Genomic DNA, 15,369 nt, shown 5'->3' on the forward strand with positions numbered 1-15,369 from the left:
TTTTAATTAAACGGAGAAATTCGCGTTTTATCGCATTCCTTGTTTACAATCAATTTCAATTAATAATCGAGCTATAAAATTGCAACTTGTCGCTATCGCCGTCCCGATACGACTCGCACGCGCGTTACGCAATTTTATTCGTGTTGCCCTTTGCAGCGGATTTCTTACTCAACGAGACGCGGCTCGAAACGCGAGACCTTGATGAACTCGTTAGACAGTTTGAACGTCTAAAGGAGCTTCGTGTCGCATCCTTATTGTAAAAACAAGCGTGCGTTATGATCGGACTTCCTGGAAAGCTTTCGGTAACATGACGTTCCAAGACCCCCTCCCCCCCTTTCCCCTTGCATGATTCAGTAGATTAAAACGATGAGATTATTCTTATCTAGCAAATAGAAAGGAGATAAGACGTCTCAAGTGTATTGGGGTGTATCGACGAATATCCGTAGAACTCTATCGACTGAGAACCATAACCGAAATACATTCCAAGTATACTAGAAGAAATGCTACTTCCTTTTATCGAAAGAATGTGGGATCGCAGACCTGTGGATTAGTGAGATTAGGGATACAGGAGGGGAAGAAGAAACGATAAAGGTTCTTCACTCCGAACGCATAATACCAGTTTTCACGAATGTATAAGATTAACTTTAATCTCGGTTCAACCTTTCATCTTTTTCCTGGTCTAGTAAAAATTAGAAAAAGATGAGCAATGCCTGTTTCTATGTAGATTAACTTTAATCTCGGTTCAACTTGCCGTTTGTCTTTTTTAATTCCTCGAACTGGAAGACGATGAAGAGTTAGTTAGATCAACATTAAAATTAATCCAATTTCGGGAGAAACGGGTGTAAAAGAATACATTAATGCCCACTTTCAACAATGTAGGTACTATGTAAGTAACTTTAAGGTACAATGTAAGTAGCTTTAATATCGATTCAATTTACTCTTCGTTTTTTTACCGTTCTTAGGCGAGGTTCCGCCAATGCAAGATTAACTTTAATCTTGGTTCAACTTACTCTTCATCCTTTTCTAATTCCTAGAACTAAAAAGAGATGAAAAGTTAGATTAAACAGAGAGATTAAAATTAAACTATAACGGTAAAAACGGGCATTAATCTTAAAAAGAATAAAGAATAAATTGAACCGAGACTAAAACTAATATTATATCGGCGGGTCTTAAAACTCGAAAGAAAGTAAATTAAACAGAGATTAGAAGTTAATCTACATCAAGTGGAAAGATATCAAGATACAAGAAGATACCTAGAAAATATCGGAAAGAAGCGGAGCCATCAAATCGCAGTGACACGTGTTTACCAGCGATCGCGCGAATTGAGTACTTGCCATTCGGTAAACATCAGGCAGGTCAACGACGACGTTGTCACGTGGCTGTGACCAGACGCCACTCGACGCGACATCTTCAGAAGGTTGCAGCAACATCAATTTGCGTAATATTTCCATCCGCTAATAATATTACGCGTCGATAATGACGCAAAAAATAAAGGAAATCGCGAGAGAGGCTGAAGAAAAGCGGCGTGGAAAGGTTTATACGGCAGAAATACGAGAAATATAAGAAACTCAAGGTACAACGCGCATGATAAACTCACCTATCAACGTGGACATTTCCGCCGTGGGCCGTCGTCTCGTGCACAGTGACCGTCGGCGACCGTTTACACTGACGATAGGTATCGTGGTGACCGTATCACGTCGAGCACATGTTTCTTTACTATCCCCCTTTTCTCTTTCTCTCTCTTTCTATCGACTCGATCGTCTATCGGCGATATCGCCCGCCCCTTCGTCGGCGCACGGTGACACGCGCGGTCGCATGGGCGGCAATCTCTATCGGGTGTCAGGTGCAAAATCGGTAGAATTCGCGCGTGCTGTCTCGATATCGTTACCAGAAAGAACGCGCGGCTTCGGAGAAATTATATAACCTCCGCCTAGAAGCGGAGCGGAGAGACTCTTCTCTCTATCGTCGCCTCTCTCTTTTTCTCTCCCTCTTTCTCTCTCTCTCTCTCTCGCAGAGCGACGTTTTCGGGAGCGTTAGTAGCGATCCGAGCGGAATCCGATCGCTGATGTTGCGCTTACACGCGCGAGATCGTCAACCACCCGTGATCCTCGTCAACCGAAGGGGAGGGAAAAGAAAAAAGAAAAAAATAGGAGGGAAAACAGAGAGCGCAGATCGAATCTTACATGTATGACGTTCGACGCGACACTCTCGACCGGAGTCTCTCTCGGCGAAAAACGGGACACTCACTTCACCAGAAGAATCGTAACGCGCGGTCCGTGTCCGCGACCATATGCTCGCGCTCCGAGGAGGTTCGCGAACGGCAAACGGAACGTGAGAGTACGGCGCTGCGTAGCCGCCGATTGCCACATGTACGCGAAGCCCGAAGCGACCGCTCGGTTGAATCCGCGCGGCTTCGCGGGACTTCGCGCTACCTCGCGCGACACTTCGCTCGCGGCCTTCCTCTCCGTGTCTCCCCCCGTCACCCTCTCTCTAACCTCTTACCGTCCCACGCAGCGTGAAATATTTCAGAAATATTTCAGAAATATATCAAAAAATATTTCTGAAATATAGATATGCCCGCATCAAGAGTTTTTGATATATTTCTTGAAACGTTTATGTTTCTACAATATTTCTAAAATACTTTTGTGAAATATTTCAACGGAATGTTTTACAAATGTTTACGAAATATTTTTTTTAATATTTTATTGAAATATTTCCAAGAATGATTCATAAAAATATTTCAAAATATTTCATGCTGTGTGGGCGTTGCGCCTCCATTTCTCCGCGCACGACACTGGTGCATGAATTACGAAAAAGATTTTTTCGAAAAAAATCTCTTTCCGACAGCAGTTTTCACGCGACAAACGGATCGATAGAATTTTCTTATCGCCGTAATCATATCGAATTACGTATATTAAATCAGAGGCGAGAAATCGTGTAATGTTTTATTTTCTTAATATACAGGGTGTTTCCAAATTAAATGGCAAAACTTCGGGAGCGTGTAGAGGAGTAAAAAACTAAGAAAAAAAGTCCTATAGACATATGCTCCTTTTTGCTTTGTTTCGCAGGAAATCACGAAAAAAGAAAAAAATATATTTAATTTATTATTTTAATTATTTTATTTATAAACTTTTTAATGAAGATTTTGTTCGAAATGTGCACCTCTTGCAGCAATACAAGCATTGCATCTGTCAAACACGGCTCTTGTAGCAGCCAGGCACTGTTCTTGCGATATTCTGTTCGCTGCAGCTACGATACGATTTCTCAAATGTTGCTCTGATTGAATAGGCGAAGAATAAACTTCTTGCTTCAGAGTACCCCATGCATAGAAATCTAATGGCGTTAAGTCGGGCGAACGAGTTGCCCAATGTACTGCTCCTCCACGTCCAATCCATCGTTGTGGGAATTTTCTATCTAACCAGGTTCTAGCGACTCTGCTGTAATGAGCAGGGCATCCATCTAATTGAAACCACATTTCAGTACGTTGTTGTAATGGGATGTTTTCTAAATAGTCAGAAAATTCATTCTCCAAGAAATTTAGAAAACGGTCCCCATTTAATCTTGCAGGTAAAAAAAACGGTCCCACTAAAACGTCGTTCCAAATTCCAAGCCAGACATTAACAGAAAACTCTTGCTGAAATTTGTATTCTCTAACAGACCTGGGATTTTGATGAGCCCATAATTCCTTTGATTAATTATTCCACCTCTGGTAAATGTTGCCTCATCTGACCACATTATTTTAGATGGAAATAAAATATCATTGTGGCATGTCTGAAGGTACCAGTTACAAAAGTTCAATCTGTTCCAATGATCTTGAGGTAATAAATTTTGCACTTTTTGAATGTGGTAGGGATAGCGATTATCTCCTTTTACAGTTCGCCAAATTGTTTGTGGTGACACTCCCAATACAGCCGACGCATTCCGAACGCTGGTCTCAGGATGATTGTCAAAATGTTGTAAAATACGATTCCCTGCCTGCAAATCTCTTCGTAACGCTGCTTGAAATCGGTTGTTTTCTTGTCGAATTGAAAATGATCCAGTCTCTCGCAATCTATTAAATGTCAACATAAACACTCTTCGGTTTGGCACTCTTCTGTTTGGAAATCGTCGTGCATATTCTCGCACCGCCTTTAAAGCATTACCGTTGCAGAAACCGTATACAAAAACCATATCAGCATATTCACTATTAGAATACGTACGCGGCATATTGCAAAAGACAAAATTCATCTACTGTTAAAGGCTTTCAAAGAGCGACTGACAAATTCATAACAGAAAGTGGAAAATGTAATCAAATATGTCGGTGCTAGATATGGCAAGAAATGTAAACATTTTTTTTCGATTTCTCTGAAACGGAGCAAAAACGAGCATATGTCTATAGGACTTTTTTTCTTAGTTTTTTACTCCTCTACACGCTCCCGAAGTTTTGCGATTTAATTTGGAAACACCCTGTATATATTATGTATATATGAAATAAATTTCTTTAGATATCGTAACTTTAGATATCGATAAATTAGTAAAATACACCGGTCGTCTTTCACTACACACAAAAAAATACATTCTGTACGCAAGTAATAATAATTAGTTGTTCCAAGTTCCATTTCGAAAGTTTATATATCCGCAAATCTATTATAAGTTCATCGCAAGCATCAAATCTATTCAAAACACATTCTGAATTATAATGAACTTGATATTTCAAATCAAGATTATTAAATCAAAACAAATTTGATTTGCTTCTTCGATCAATTTTATAATATTCTGCAGAAGAAAATAAATTCTTGTTTTGATAATAATTGTCATAATAATGAGTTTTTAAATTTGTAATAAATGTATTTTAAAATAAGAAATTAATATGTATTTCAATCATTAAATTAACAAAGTTATTTTGATATTAAGAAATGTCAAGTATCAATTTAACACAAAATATTTAAATAATATAATCACATTATATTAAATTAACTTAGATATATTAAATACAATAAAAATCCAACATAAAATTTTAAATTTTCAGAGTTAGATCAATAATTCTGAATAAATTATTTAAATGATTAAAATGCACAGACAGCGATTTTGCAACGTTAGAATAAGGATTTTATTCTTTATTTCAATGTATCATTTTTTACTTGAGTGTAGCCTCATTATGATAATTTCTGAGGTGTTTTTATGATGAAAAATAAGAAAATACAGAAATAACACGATCTTTGAACAGTCGCGGAAAGTTGCACGTTTTTTTTATAATATATGAATAATAATTCTTAATACTGTTAGTTCTATAATTTTATTTTTAATAAATGAAAATAGAAAACGACATGGAATAATAGACGTGAATTTAAATTGTTACAAAGATTCGTTTTTGCTGAAAATTTAAGATAATTCGTTTGTATATATTACCGACTTAACCGACTTATATTGTCGAATAACGACGAGAAAAATTAATTTATCGAACGTGCGAGAAGAAACTGCATATAATCTCTGGGCTTCTCAATATGGCTACAGCGAAAGCCTCAGAACCGGAATCGTACTTATGAAAGCCACTTAAAGAGACGATACATTATCGCTTTGAATCTCATTTGAATTAAATATGCATTCGTAATTGCACCGAGTGTTAAAAGTGACAACGTACAATTTTTGTTCTTGCAAGATGATAATAGGTGCTGTCCTTTTCATGCATTAGAATTAAAATACATCATTTTATCGTATCGCATTTATTTCGTATCTGTACGAATTATCGTACATTATCGTCCGCTAAATGACTGAGACAAGTCTAAAGATAAGCTTAATGACAGCAACATTTCTATATAACGTAGAGAACTTTTACACACAGTGGAAATTTTCAGTCATTTCAAGTAATGAATCAGGAAGCTTAGCGGAGCGTGTGTAGGAAACGCCTATAAAGTAATATAATAATTAAGATACTACACATTCCATTCTTTGAAGAGCAATATTATATAGAAAGAAAGAATTCGTTCCAAGATTTTTACTTAATATTACGTACGAAAACAATATATTTTATTACAAATACCGTGCGGCATAACGTTCTTCATTTTCATGTAAAATTATCCCCAGAAAAAGAGAACGTATACGATTTTTTTATCAGTTTATATGATATATTTGTCAACTATCTATTTTAATAGATGCATTTTTACTTGAGCAGATTTGATATTGTTGTACTGAAAAAAATTTCTGGCTGAAAATCGACGAATCCGAATTTTCTGGTTAAATTTATTATACAATTCTAATTGAGATAATCGAAATTTTGATTGATACAATATTTCTGTTTTTAAAATCTACTAGAGTTTTTATTTTTAGCAGAATAATTGTATCAACAATAAGAATTCTAATTATCTATCTCGTTTTAAAGCCAAAAAGAGACAGAGAGATTCGCGCCTCGCTTAAAGTCAAAGTAACGTTGGTGGAATCGGGCCTTAAGCAGAAAATTCCGATTCGTCCGTTTTCAACTAGAATTACTATTTGTGATTCAACCAGAGCATTCTTCTCGGTGTGCTTGTTATTTTCCGAGATCGGGCAACGGATCGTCGATTGCCATCGGATCGGAGACGGTTACGTCGCGATTCGCACGCAGGAAGCTCCTCTGTCTCCCACCTCCGCTTTTAATAGGCGCGATTCAACAGTTTGCTACACGTCGTGCCGGCCAATCGTGGTCACCACCTCGTCCTCCTCCCCGCGCGCATGCTTATCACGTCCTCTTTGCCATTTATTCCGCGCGGTGAAAAGCCGCGTCCTTGTTTCGCCAAGAGCTTGCGAGGGAAGAGAGAGGTAACACGGAAGGAAAAAGCAGACGAGAGACGCTATGCCCCGATACGTAATCGTCGAAATGGGGAGAACGAACGAGCGTGCCGAGATAAGAACGGCCGATCGTACCGATAAAACGTTATACGACGGCGAGCGGTGATTTGCGTTGGCTAGAGAGCCGAGACGAAAGTGAAAGCACGCGTGCGAGCCGAATCTCTAGTATCGAGACTCAACGCTTCCTTTGGATCTCCGGAGAAACAAAAAGATATTCGCGATCCCGTAGGGATACTTCTCGAATTAATGAGAACTGACGATTTGAAAACTAACGTAATTGTATGCTACACTGAGAAAAATGATTTCATTGAAAATGGACGAACCAGAAGATTCTTATTAAATCGATTCGAATTCTACACGGAAATTCTACAAGAAAATTTTTTTTTATAGTTTACTCTGAAAATATAGTAGTTCTGGGACAATATTTCGAAGAATTTTATGTAAATTTTTCTCATTCGTTAATAAAATACAATAAAATATAAAATAAGTTTGATTAATTTTACTGAAATGCATGGTAAAAATTTTTTAAATATTGTAGGGTACCACAACTACCATATTTTCAGGGTGAATTTTAAAAGATAATAATAATATGAATTAGGCCTAATGCCGGTCGAAGCTAGATCTTAATTGCTTATTAAATAATTCAAATGTGAATTATATATATATATACTATGTATGTACTTCTCACACGGAATGTAAGAGATCCGGGTTCGACTCCCGGCCGAGGTAATATTTTTCGCAAATAATTAAATTTATTTACAGATTCTATTAGGTTAAGATCTCTCGAATAGATGTTTATTGAGCATCAAAATTTAATTTGTGATATTATTTCAGTAGTTTAGCTGCGTTTGTAAAAAGTCCGGAGAAATTTCGGCGCGTAGTGAATAATGCTACAAATATGTTATATATGCAAGTACATATAGTATATATATAATTCACATTTGAATTATTTAATAAGCAATTAAGATCTAGCTTCGACCGGCATTAGGCCTAATTCATATTATTATTATTGAATTTTCATGCGTTGATACAATGAAATTTAATATTTGTTTTAAAAGATAATTCTCTCCGTGTAGTTGAGATAACCTTTAATGAATAAGAATCTTTCTGGTTGGTCAATTTTCAACCAAATCATTTTTCTCAGTGTAAACCAAAAAATATACATTGAGAAAAATATCTGGTTGGATCAACCCGAGAATCAAAAAGATATATGCGATTTCGTAGATCAAGTATATTTCTCAAATTAATTAAAAATTGATATTAACTGTAATTGTATACCAACTAAAAAAATATACATTGAGAACACCGAGAGAAATGTTTGGTTTGAACAGCTATAATTTTATTGATACGTGAATTATGAAATATTAATTTATAAATCGTATTGTTCTAATTAAAATTTGATTAGAATAACAAAATTTTAATCAAAACAACAATTTAATTAAATTAAAACAAAACTGTGATAATTCACATGTCAACAAATCAAAATTATGGTTGTTCACATCAAATATTTCTCTCACAATCAATGAAAAAATGTCTGGTTGAATTAACTCGAAAAACAACGAGATATTCACGATCCCGTTATTGGAAATTGACATTATTTGGATTACAATGACATCATTGTGTGCCAACTGAAAAAAATATAGAGTGAAAAGAACGTGGTTCGATTAATTGGAATTCTGGTTTAAAATGGACGAATTAGAATTTTTTGTTAAATCTATTAAAATTCTAGTTTTGAGACCATCAGAATTTCAATTGATATAATCAGAATTTTTTGGTTCGTCCATTTTCAACCAGACGTTTTTCTCAGTGTATATATTCCAATTAAATATGTAACACGTAGAGACAGTTAAAGACTGTAAATAGAGACGGACGAATAAATATTTCCAAAGCATTCTGATATCGATAGCGACGGTCGGTAGACGTTAGCTCTACTGATAATCGTTACTCCGGATAACAAGTTGATGCTTCTATTGTTGCTACCACTGTTAACTGCAAGAAACTAATGTAACGAGATTACGGAAGCCAGGAAAAGAGCAACTCGCCGTCGTTCTACTTGCACGGCCGAGTTGTCGAACTTGGCGTAGCCGACATCGCGGGGAACAGCGGTTTTGCTTTCACGTGGACACGCACACCTGTATATCGCATACCGCGATGGCGATGAGCGAGTAAAGCCTTAAACACAGCGAAAAGCAAGTGCAATAGAAACGGGGAATAACGGGGATAAGATGTCAACTTATCAAACCGTGCATTTTAGTATACACGATTTCCGATGAAGAGGTTGAAACCTCTTATTCCTGGTTTATGCTTCGGTTTTAATCCTAAAATCCTAAAATTTAGCCAATGGAATACAGATTTCAGTTAGAACCAGTTAAAACTGGCAGCCCTATTGGCTGAATTTTAGAATTTTAGAGTTAAGACCGAAGCATAAACCAGGCATTACTCTTTTCGTTATATTTAAGGCTAATCCCCGAAACACAATAGGAGTAGCAAGTTTTAAACTGTAAGATATTGGCTAATCACAGTCGAATGTGAGAAGAATAATCGACTGTAATTGGTTGATTTCTTATGGCTTAAGGCTTACTACACTCATTGTGTTTCGGGACTCAAATAAGACTTTCTACAATAAATCATAACCTAAGCTTTAAGTCTGAAGCCATAAAAAATTGATCAATCACAGTCGAATGTGGAAAGAATAGTCGACTATGATTGGTCGATTTCTTACAGCTTGAGACTTAAAGCTCAGGTAATAGCCTATTGTAGAAAACCCATTAAAAGCCGAGATACAATTGAAAAGCATAGACAATAGAAACAGGGAATAATTCTGATAGATTGAAATTTGCACTTTAAAAAATATCGATATAGATTTAATTGTATATAGATACCATACGGTGTCGTCTATATAATTCTCACCGTGATAAGCCCGTTTCAATTAATCCTTCATATGTTTCTAATTTTTAGAATTAAAAAAAGATGAAGAATTAGTTGAACCAAAATTAGTTAATATTAACATCAACATCATGAGAATAATATAAACATCGCAAGGTGTTAAATCTAAAGTAACCAACTCCTTAAGAAGAGAAAGAGGGACATTTAAAAACAAATTCAATATCAATTGTCATAATTAAATTTTAATAAATAAATATGTTTATTAATTGTTAATGAAACACATTATATATTTATATTATTATATTTGTAAATAACTAATAATAATAATACTTAATGTATAACATCATATGAGATTATAACAAAAATTACGTCAAGTTACGAAATCATTTCATTTTTTAAAATTGTACTTTTCTATTTAATGTATTTTATGAATATCAGGGGTTTTAAATAATCATGTTAGTTGAAAATTATATTTTACATTTTTTTATTATTATCACTTATTGTTTCAAACTTAAAAGAAGAACAGTTTATAATTATGTCTTTAATTTCGGAGAAAATTTGAGACGCGTTGTAAAAAGTTATAACTTGAGGCTGTCTCTCCTAATTCGAGACAGTCACTTTAGTTAAATAAACATTATATTTTTTAAAATGTATTATTCCCTGTGTTGTTCCTATTGCCTGTGCTTTTCATTGTGTTTACAACTTTACATATTCATCTGTCTTTCTCTTTCGTTCTCGAAGAATCGAGTTATTATTCGAGTAGAAGCGCGAAAGGGGAAAAAAGCCTGAGGGCGGACGATAAAAACAAAAACAAAAAAATCGACGCGAGGTAGAAATTAAGCTCGGGGATCTAAAGACGTTAGCCGATCAAATCCAATTCTTCGTTCCGGGAATAACAAGCACAATAACATCACGAAAGATCAAACGGTACCGCGATCTAACTGAAATACGTCTGTTTGTTTCAACTCAACTCTTTTCTTTCTTTTTCCTTTCCACAAAAAAAAAAAAAAGGAAGAGATGAATGACGCAATAAGTTCGGCTAAAAAGAACAGATCTAACGTTCGCAATCAGATTCAATTCAGAGGCGAGAGAAAGGGAGGGAAAAAATAACTATTTTCTTTTCTTTCGTTCTTTTCACGAATCGTTCCTTTAAACTTTCGTCCTCCAGAGATCCGTTTTCCGTTGGCATACATACGCGCGTCGATTTTCAGCGCAGCTCACGAAGAGAAAGGAAGTAACTCGCCGATTTGGGTATTTTGAAATTTTCATCATAAAAACTGTACACCCATTTCTCGTTTCACCCGGATAATCGAACGAGCTTCCTATAATTATATCGAACAATCGAGGATATTTGTACGTATTATTCGGAATTGTTCGGAATGAATTGCGATCGGAATTATTCCGTTTCTTTCCTAAAAAAAAAAAAAATACAATAGAAATTTAAGGAGTAATATTAATTAAACACAATTCCGATCCATTCGAATAAATCTATGATACAAAGGAGGTCAATTCCGACACCTTGAAACGAGGTGAGAATTACGAAGGTGAGCAAATTTGCTAGGCGTCGACCGATGCAATTATAAATAGGTATTCCAGTTCGTTTGCTTTTGTAATTTTCACCTCGTATCGTTTGTGAGAAGAGAAAACGACACACGCCAACGAAGGACACGTCGGTGCTCTTTTCTCGTGGCGTACGTGCCACATGTCGCGTGGTCGTCCTAACCTCAAATAACACTTTTTTTTTCCCCGTGGAATCGCATGCGCGACGAGTAAGATCGGGCGAGGATCGTCAGGGCATCCTCGTGTACATCGTCGACCGATATCGACGATATGAAAATATCCCATGCCGTCGCAAGTCCGACAAGGCGAATACAAATTACGGTAAACGATCGCTCGGACGGATCCTCGCAGAATCACGGGAAGAGAGATGCGTGCGAGGAAAAAAAAGAATCTTTTTAAAAGGCTTACCGGCATTCAGGAAGCGAGTGTTGGTAGTAACGACAGCGCTGTAGGTCTGCGGGGAATGCACGACGGGCTGGTTCAGGATGATCTGGTGCTGATGTTGCGGCGGGGTGTGATGGGGCTGTTGCTGCTGCGGCTGGTGATGTTGCTGCGGCTGCGAATGGTGCTGCGGGTGATGATGGTGGGACAGGTGGTGGTGCTTCCCCTTCGTCGGCATACTCATCGCAGGCGTGGATCTTCCTCGTGCGAACTGTCCTTTGAACTCTGATACCTCACGCGAGTCGCACTCATAGGTACGTTATTTTATCGCCCACGTACCGCGTTCAGCTTCGACGACGACGACGACGACGATTTACGCGCGATTCAGATTCCCCGCCGACCTTGGAAGATAAATATCCCGCGATCGGGAACGATCACGCGTCCGGATCGTGTACGGCGACGCGATCGGCGACGATCCAGCAGAAACGATCGGACCGAGCAAGAGCGCGCGCGCGCGCGCTCCCGCACTCTCTCGTTCACTCGATAAATACGATTTCGCGCGTGAACGTGGACAGAGGAAAAAGGACCGCACGCTTGATTCTCCTACGTGTTCCCGTCGCGCACTTCCGTCCGTATATCGGGCGTCCGCGATGTATCCCGCCGCGCGACGATCGTACGTTTTTTACGGTAATCCCGCGATCTCCGCTCGATCGCCCGCGCACCAAACAGTGTCCGAAGAGAGGAACGTTCCGCTTGCGCGCGATCTCTCTTCGCATAATCACCGTTCGCCGGCCGATTCAACGAGGAACGGAGCAACGTCTGTCGTATCGTATATATGTATCAATGCGCGACCACGCCGTCACGAATTCTCGAGACAAGTAATAACGTTACCCACGCGTACCTACTCGATCGTTCGCTCGATCCTACTGATACTGCCTGTCCGACGCGACGTTCGTCGGTTCGTAATGACGTAGGGGAATGACCACGTTTCCCGAGCACTCGGAGATGTTTCCGCCGTCGGCGCTGACCCTAGGAGGAGGCGAATGTGGACAGCGAATGTCGCCCCCTTAGGGAATTTGACGTTTTGTTTTGTTGACCGATTGATCCGCGGCAACACGAACGCACCGATCAATAGGTCTGTTCGCGTTACATGAAATCCCCAAATATTTTTACACTTAAGATGAGGTAGATATATATTTGGCTTTAAAAAGAGAGAAAGCGAAGATGCCGAGTGCTAAAAGTGCAAGCAACGCGACAGATATAATTTATTCGAATGGAATCCACGCGAGCCAATAAACGTCTTCAAACTGGACAAAAAAGCTGTAGAGGCTGTGTTCCAAATTTACTGCCAGCACAGAAAATGCTACAGTTTACGTTAAGTGCACTATAGATTTTCAGTACCGGCAGTCAATTTTGGAACACAGCCTTAATTAAAATGATCTTGAAATAAGAACGGACTATGGCCGGTATTCACAGTCGATTCTTATTTTAAGACCGTATTAAGTAATAGATCTGTTCGCGTTGCTTGCACTTTTGGCACTCGGCATCTTCGCTTTCTCTCTTTTCAAGGCCAAATATATATATATATCTCATTTTAAGTGCAAAAATATTTGAGGATTTCATGCAATGCGAACAGACCTAATGTTCTAAGACGCTAATGCGACTCTCTGACTGGTTCATGACATCTCAAAGCTAAACTTAAGACGGTCTTAAAATAAGGACTATGAATACCGCCCATTGTATTCATAGTCGGATTTATAATAAATTAAATTAATAGGTCTGTTTTTTTTATTCCTGCACTAATCTGCACTAGAATTCTCTTTCTTGCTCTCGTCAAATATTAAACATATACTTATCTCACTTTAAGTTCCAAAAGTGTACATAGTTCGGTGTAACTACAAAAAAACATCCATAGGTCTGTTCACATTGCATGAAATTCCCAAATATTTTTGCACTTAAAATGAGATAGATATATATTTGGCCTTGAAAAGAGAGAAAGCGAAGATGCCGAGTGCCAAAAGTGCAAGCAACTCGAACAGACCTAATGCAACTTTTGATTGGTTCACTGGTTTTAACAAATGTCAAATTCTGCTTTTCTGCTTTAATGTGATCTTTACATTATACGATCTTTATGTTTTGCGACAATTGTTACATTGCAAAGTACTGTAAATAAGTAGCGAATGAAAGAATTCTGCCTTTTTTTTAACAGATTTATATTTTGCGACATATATATTGTCTGACAAGCAAAGAATTACATTTCGGCATTTTTTTAACCTGACGCTAACCTATATTATCTTTTTATCGTTGCATACATTTTTTTTTCTTCTCCGTTCTACGTTTTCATCGCTCGACCGCAAAATGAGCTCTCACGGAAAAGCAGAAACCGATAGACTCAAAAAGAATTTGGAAGAACAATTGGACCGGCTTGTGCAGCAGTTAGAAGATTTGGAAGATTGCAGGTTTTGTTTCCTTCTGATTTATTTCAAAAATTTTACATTTATATACATTTTTATTTTCTTTATTTCGTTAACAGGGTTACTCTAGATGAGACAGATTATCAGGAATGTAAGGAAGACACCATGGAACAACTCCGTGAATTTAACGAGAGTTTGCAAAGAATGATATCTGGGAATATGACTTTAGTCGATGAACTTGGAGCAATGCAATTGGTATATATCTTATATATTTTTCTTAACAAATTACAGTAATGTGATACATTCTAGTATACGTTTCTACTCGACTGTCAATTCTTAATAGGCAACTCAAGCAGCCATCAGTGCCGCATTCCAAACACCAGCCGTCATAAGAATGTTTGGTAAACGGGAACCTACTGGACTCAAGGAACGTCTCTCGCAAATCGATCGAGATGTAAAATTAGGAAAACTGAACAAAGAAGCCGCCGATCGCCAACGAGGAGAAATATTAAGTGCTTTGAGGCAACTTGGAGAAAAATTAGAACCATCTGAGTTACAGTTGTTGGAACGATTGTCTTTAAATAATATAGATACCACCAGGTATGTGCAAATTACCGAAACAGCGGGAAAGGGTAAAATGGCTCTAGATGTAGTTGGCAAGGAAGTTAAAGCTACGCAAGATACTTGAATTAATCGTTATAACAATGTTATGTCATTTTTAATTTATCACTATTTTTTAAGTTTCGTTAAAGAGCTTTTTTACCGAACAACTTATATTCATACAATATGTCTTAGATGTTAGATTTCTTTTTTTATTATTCATGATTTGAAATTGACAAAGTTTTGATGCCATTAACATTCAAACGCTTGCAAATTGAAATATATATGGTAAACTGGACAATTAAATTATAAATTTTGCTGTAATGTAGCAGGAATATGATATTGATTGTTATTTGATGTAAAGAAATGGTTTTGCATTATGGAGATTTTAAATATAAATAAGTAATCAAAGATAAATAAGAAACATATACATAACTTTTACGCAATTTAGTATATAAATAATTTCAAATATGAATTATTTTCTATTATTTAAGTATTTACTGTGATCCAGCACAAATAGTTACATCCAATTAAATTTTATAGTACACACCAGATACAACATGTATAAAGGTATCTTGTATATGTCCACAAGAGATTGTTATGTGTGAATTATGAAATAAATATATTGATGTTTCTGTGTGACTTACCGTTTCCACATTTAAAGAATCATTTCACTCTGATAAATTAAAGTAAGAATTGCAAAGAGATAATATCCTAAGACAAA

General features: G+C 37.1%; 2 protein-coding genes across 4 annotated transcripts in view; one reads left to right on the forward strand and one right to left on the reverse strand.

Annotated features, from left to right (window-relative positions):
- Positions 1–12,049, reverse strand: part of Eif4g (eukaryotic translation initiation factor 4 gamma) — a 64,370-nt gene extending 52,321 nt beyond the window's left edge. The window contains exon 1 of one of the 3 annotated variants that reach the window (XM_018455039.1): positions 11,659–12,049. In XM_018455039.1, coding sequence (XP_018310541.1) covers positions 11,659–11,875 — 217 coding nt within the window. In that variant the 5' untranslated portion in view covers positions 11,876–12,049. Of the gene's footprint in view, positions 1–1,597; positions 2,008–11,658 lie in introns of those variants that run through there. The other 2 variants (XM_018455042.1, XM_018455040.1) reach the window with 2 other exon arrangements.
- A 1,940-nt stretch (positions 12,050–13,989) lies between these two features.
- LOC108727103 (protein LZIC) lies at positions 13,990–14,842 on the forward strand. Its single transcript, XM_018455036.1, has 3 exons — positions 13,990–14,090; positions 14,165–14,300; positions 14,389–14,842. The coding sequence occupies exons 1-3, from the start codon at positions 13,990–13,992 to the stop codon at positions 14,731–14,733; spliced, it is 582 nt and encodes a 193-aa protein (XP_018310538.1). The 3' UTR covers positions 14,734–14,842.
- Positions 14,843–15,369: the final 527 nt, after the last annotated feature.

This window comes from Mycetomoellerius zeteki, unplaced genomic scaffold, assembly GCF_001594055.1.
Source record: "Mycetomoellerius zeteki isolate Tzet28-1 unplaced genomic scaffold, Tzet1.0 scaffold47, whole genome shotgun sequence".
Classification (NCBI taxonomy): Eukaryota; Metazoa; Arthropoda; class Insecta; order Hymenoptera; family Formicidae; genus Mycetomoellerius; species Mycetomoellerius zeteki.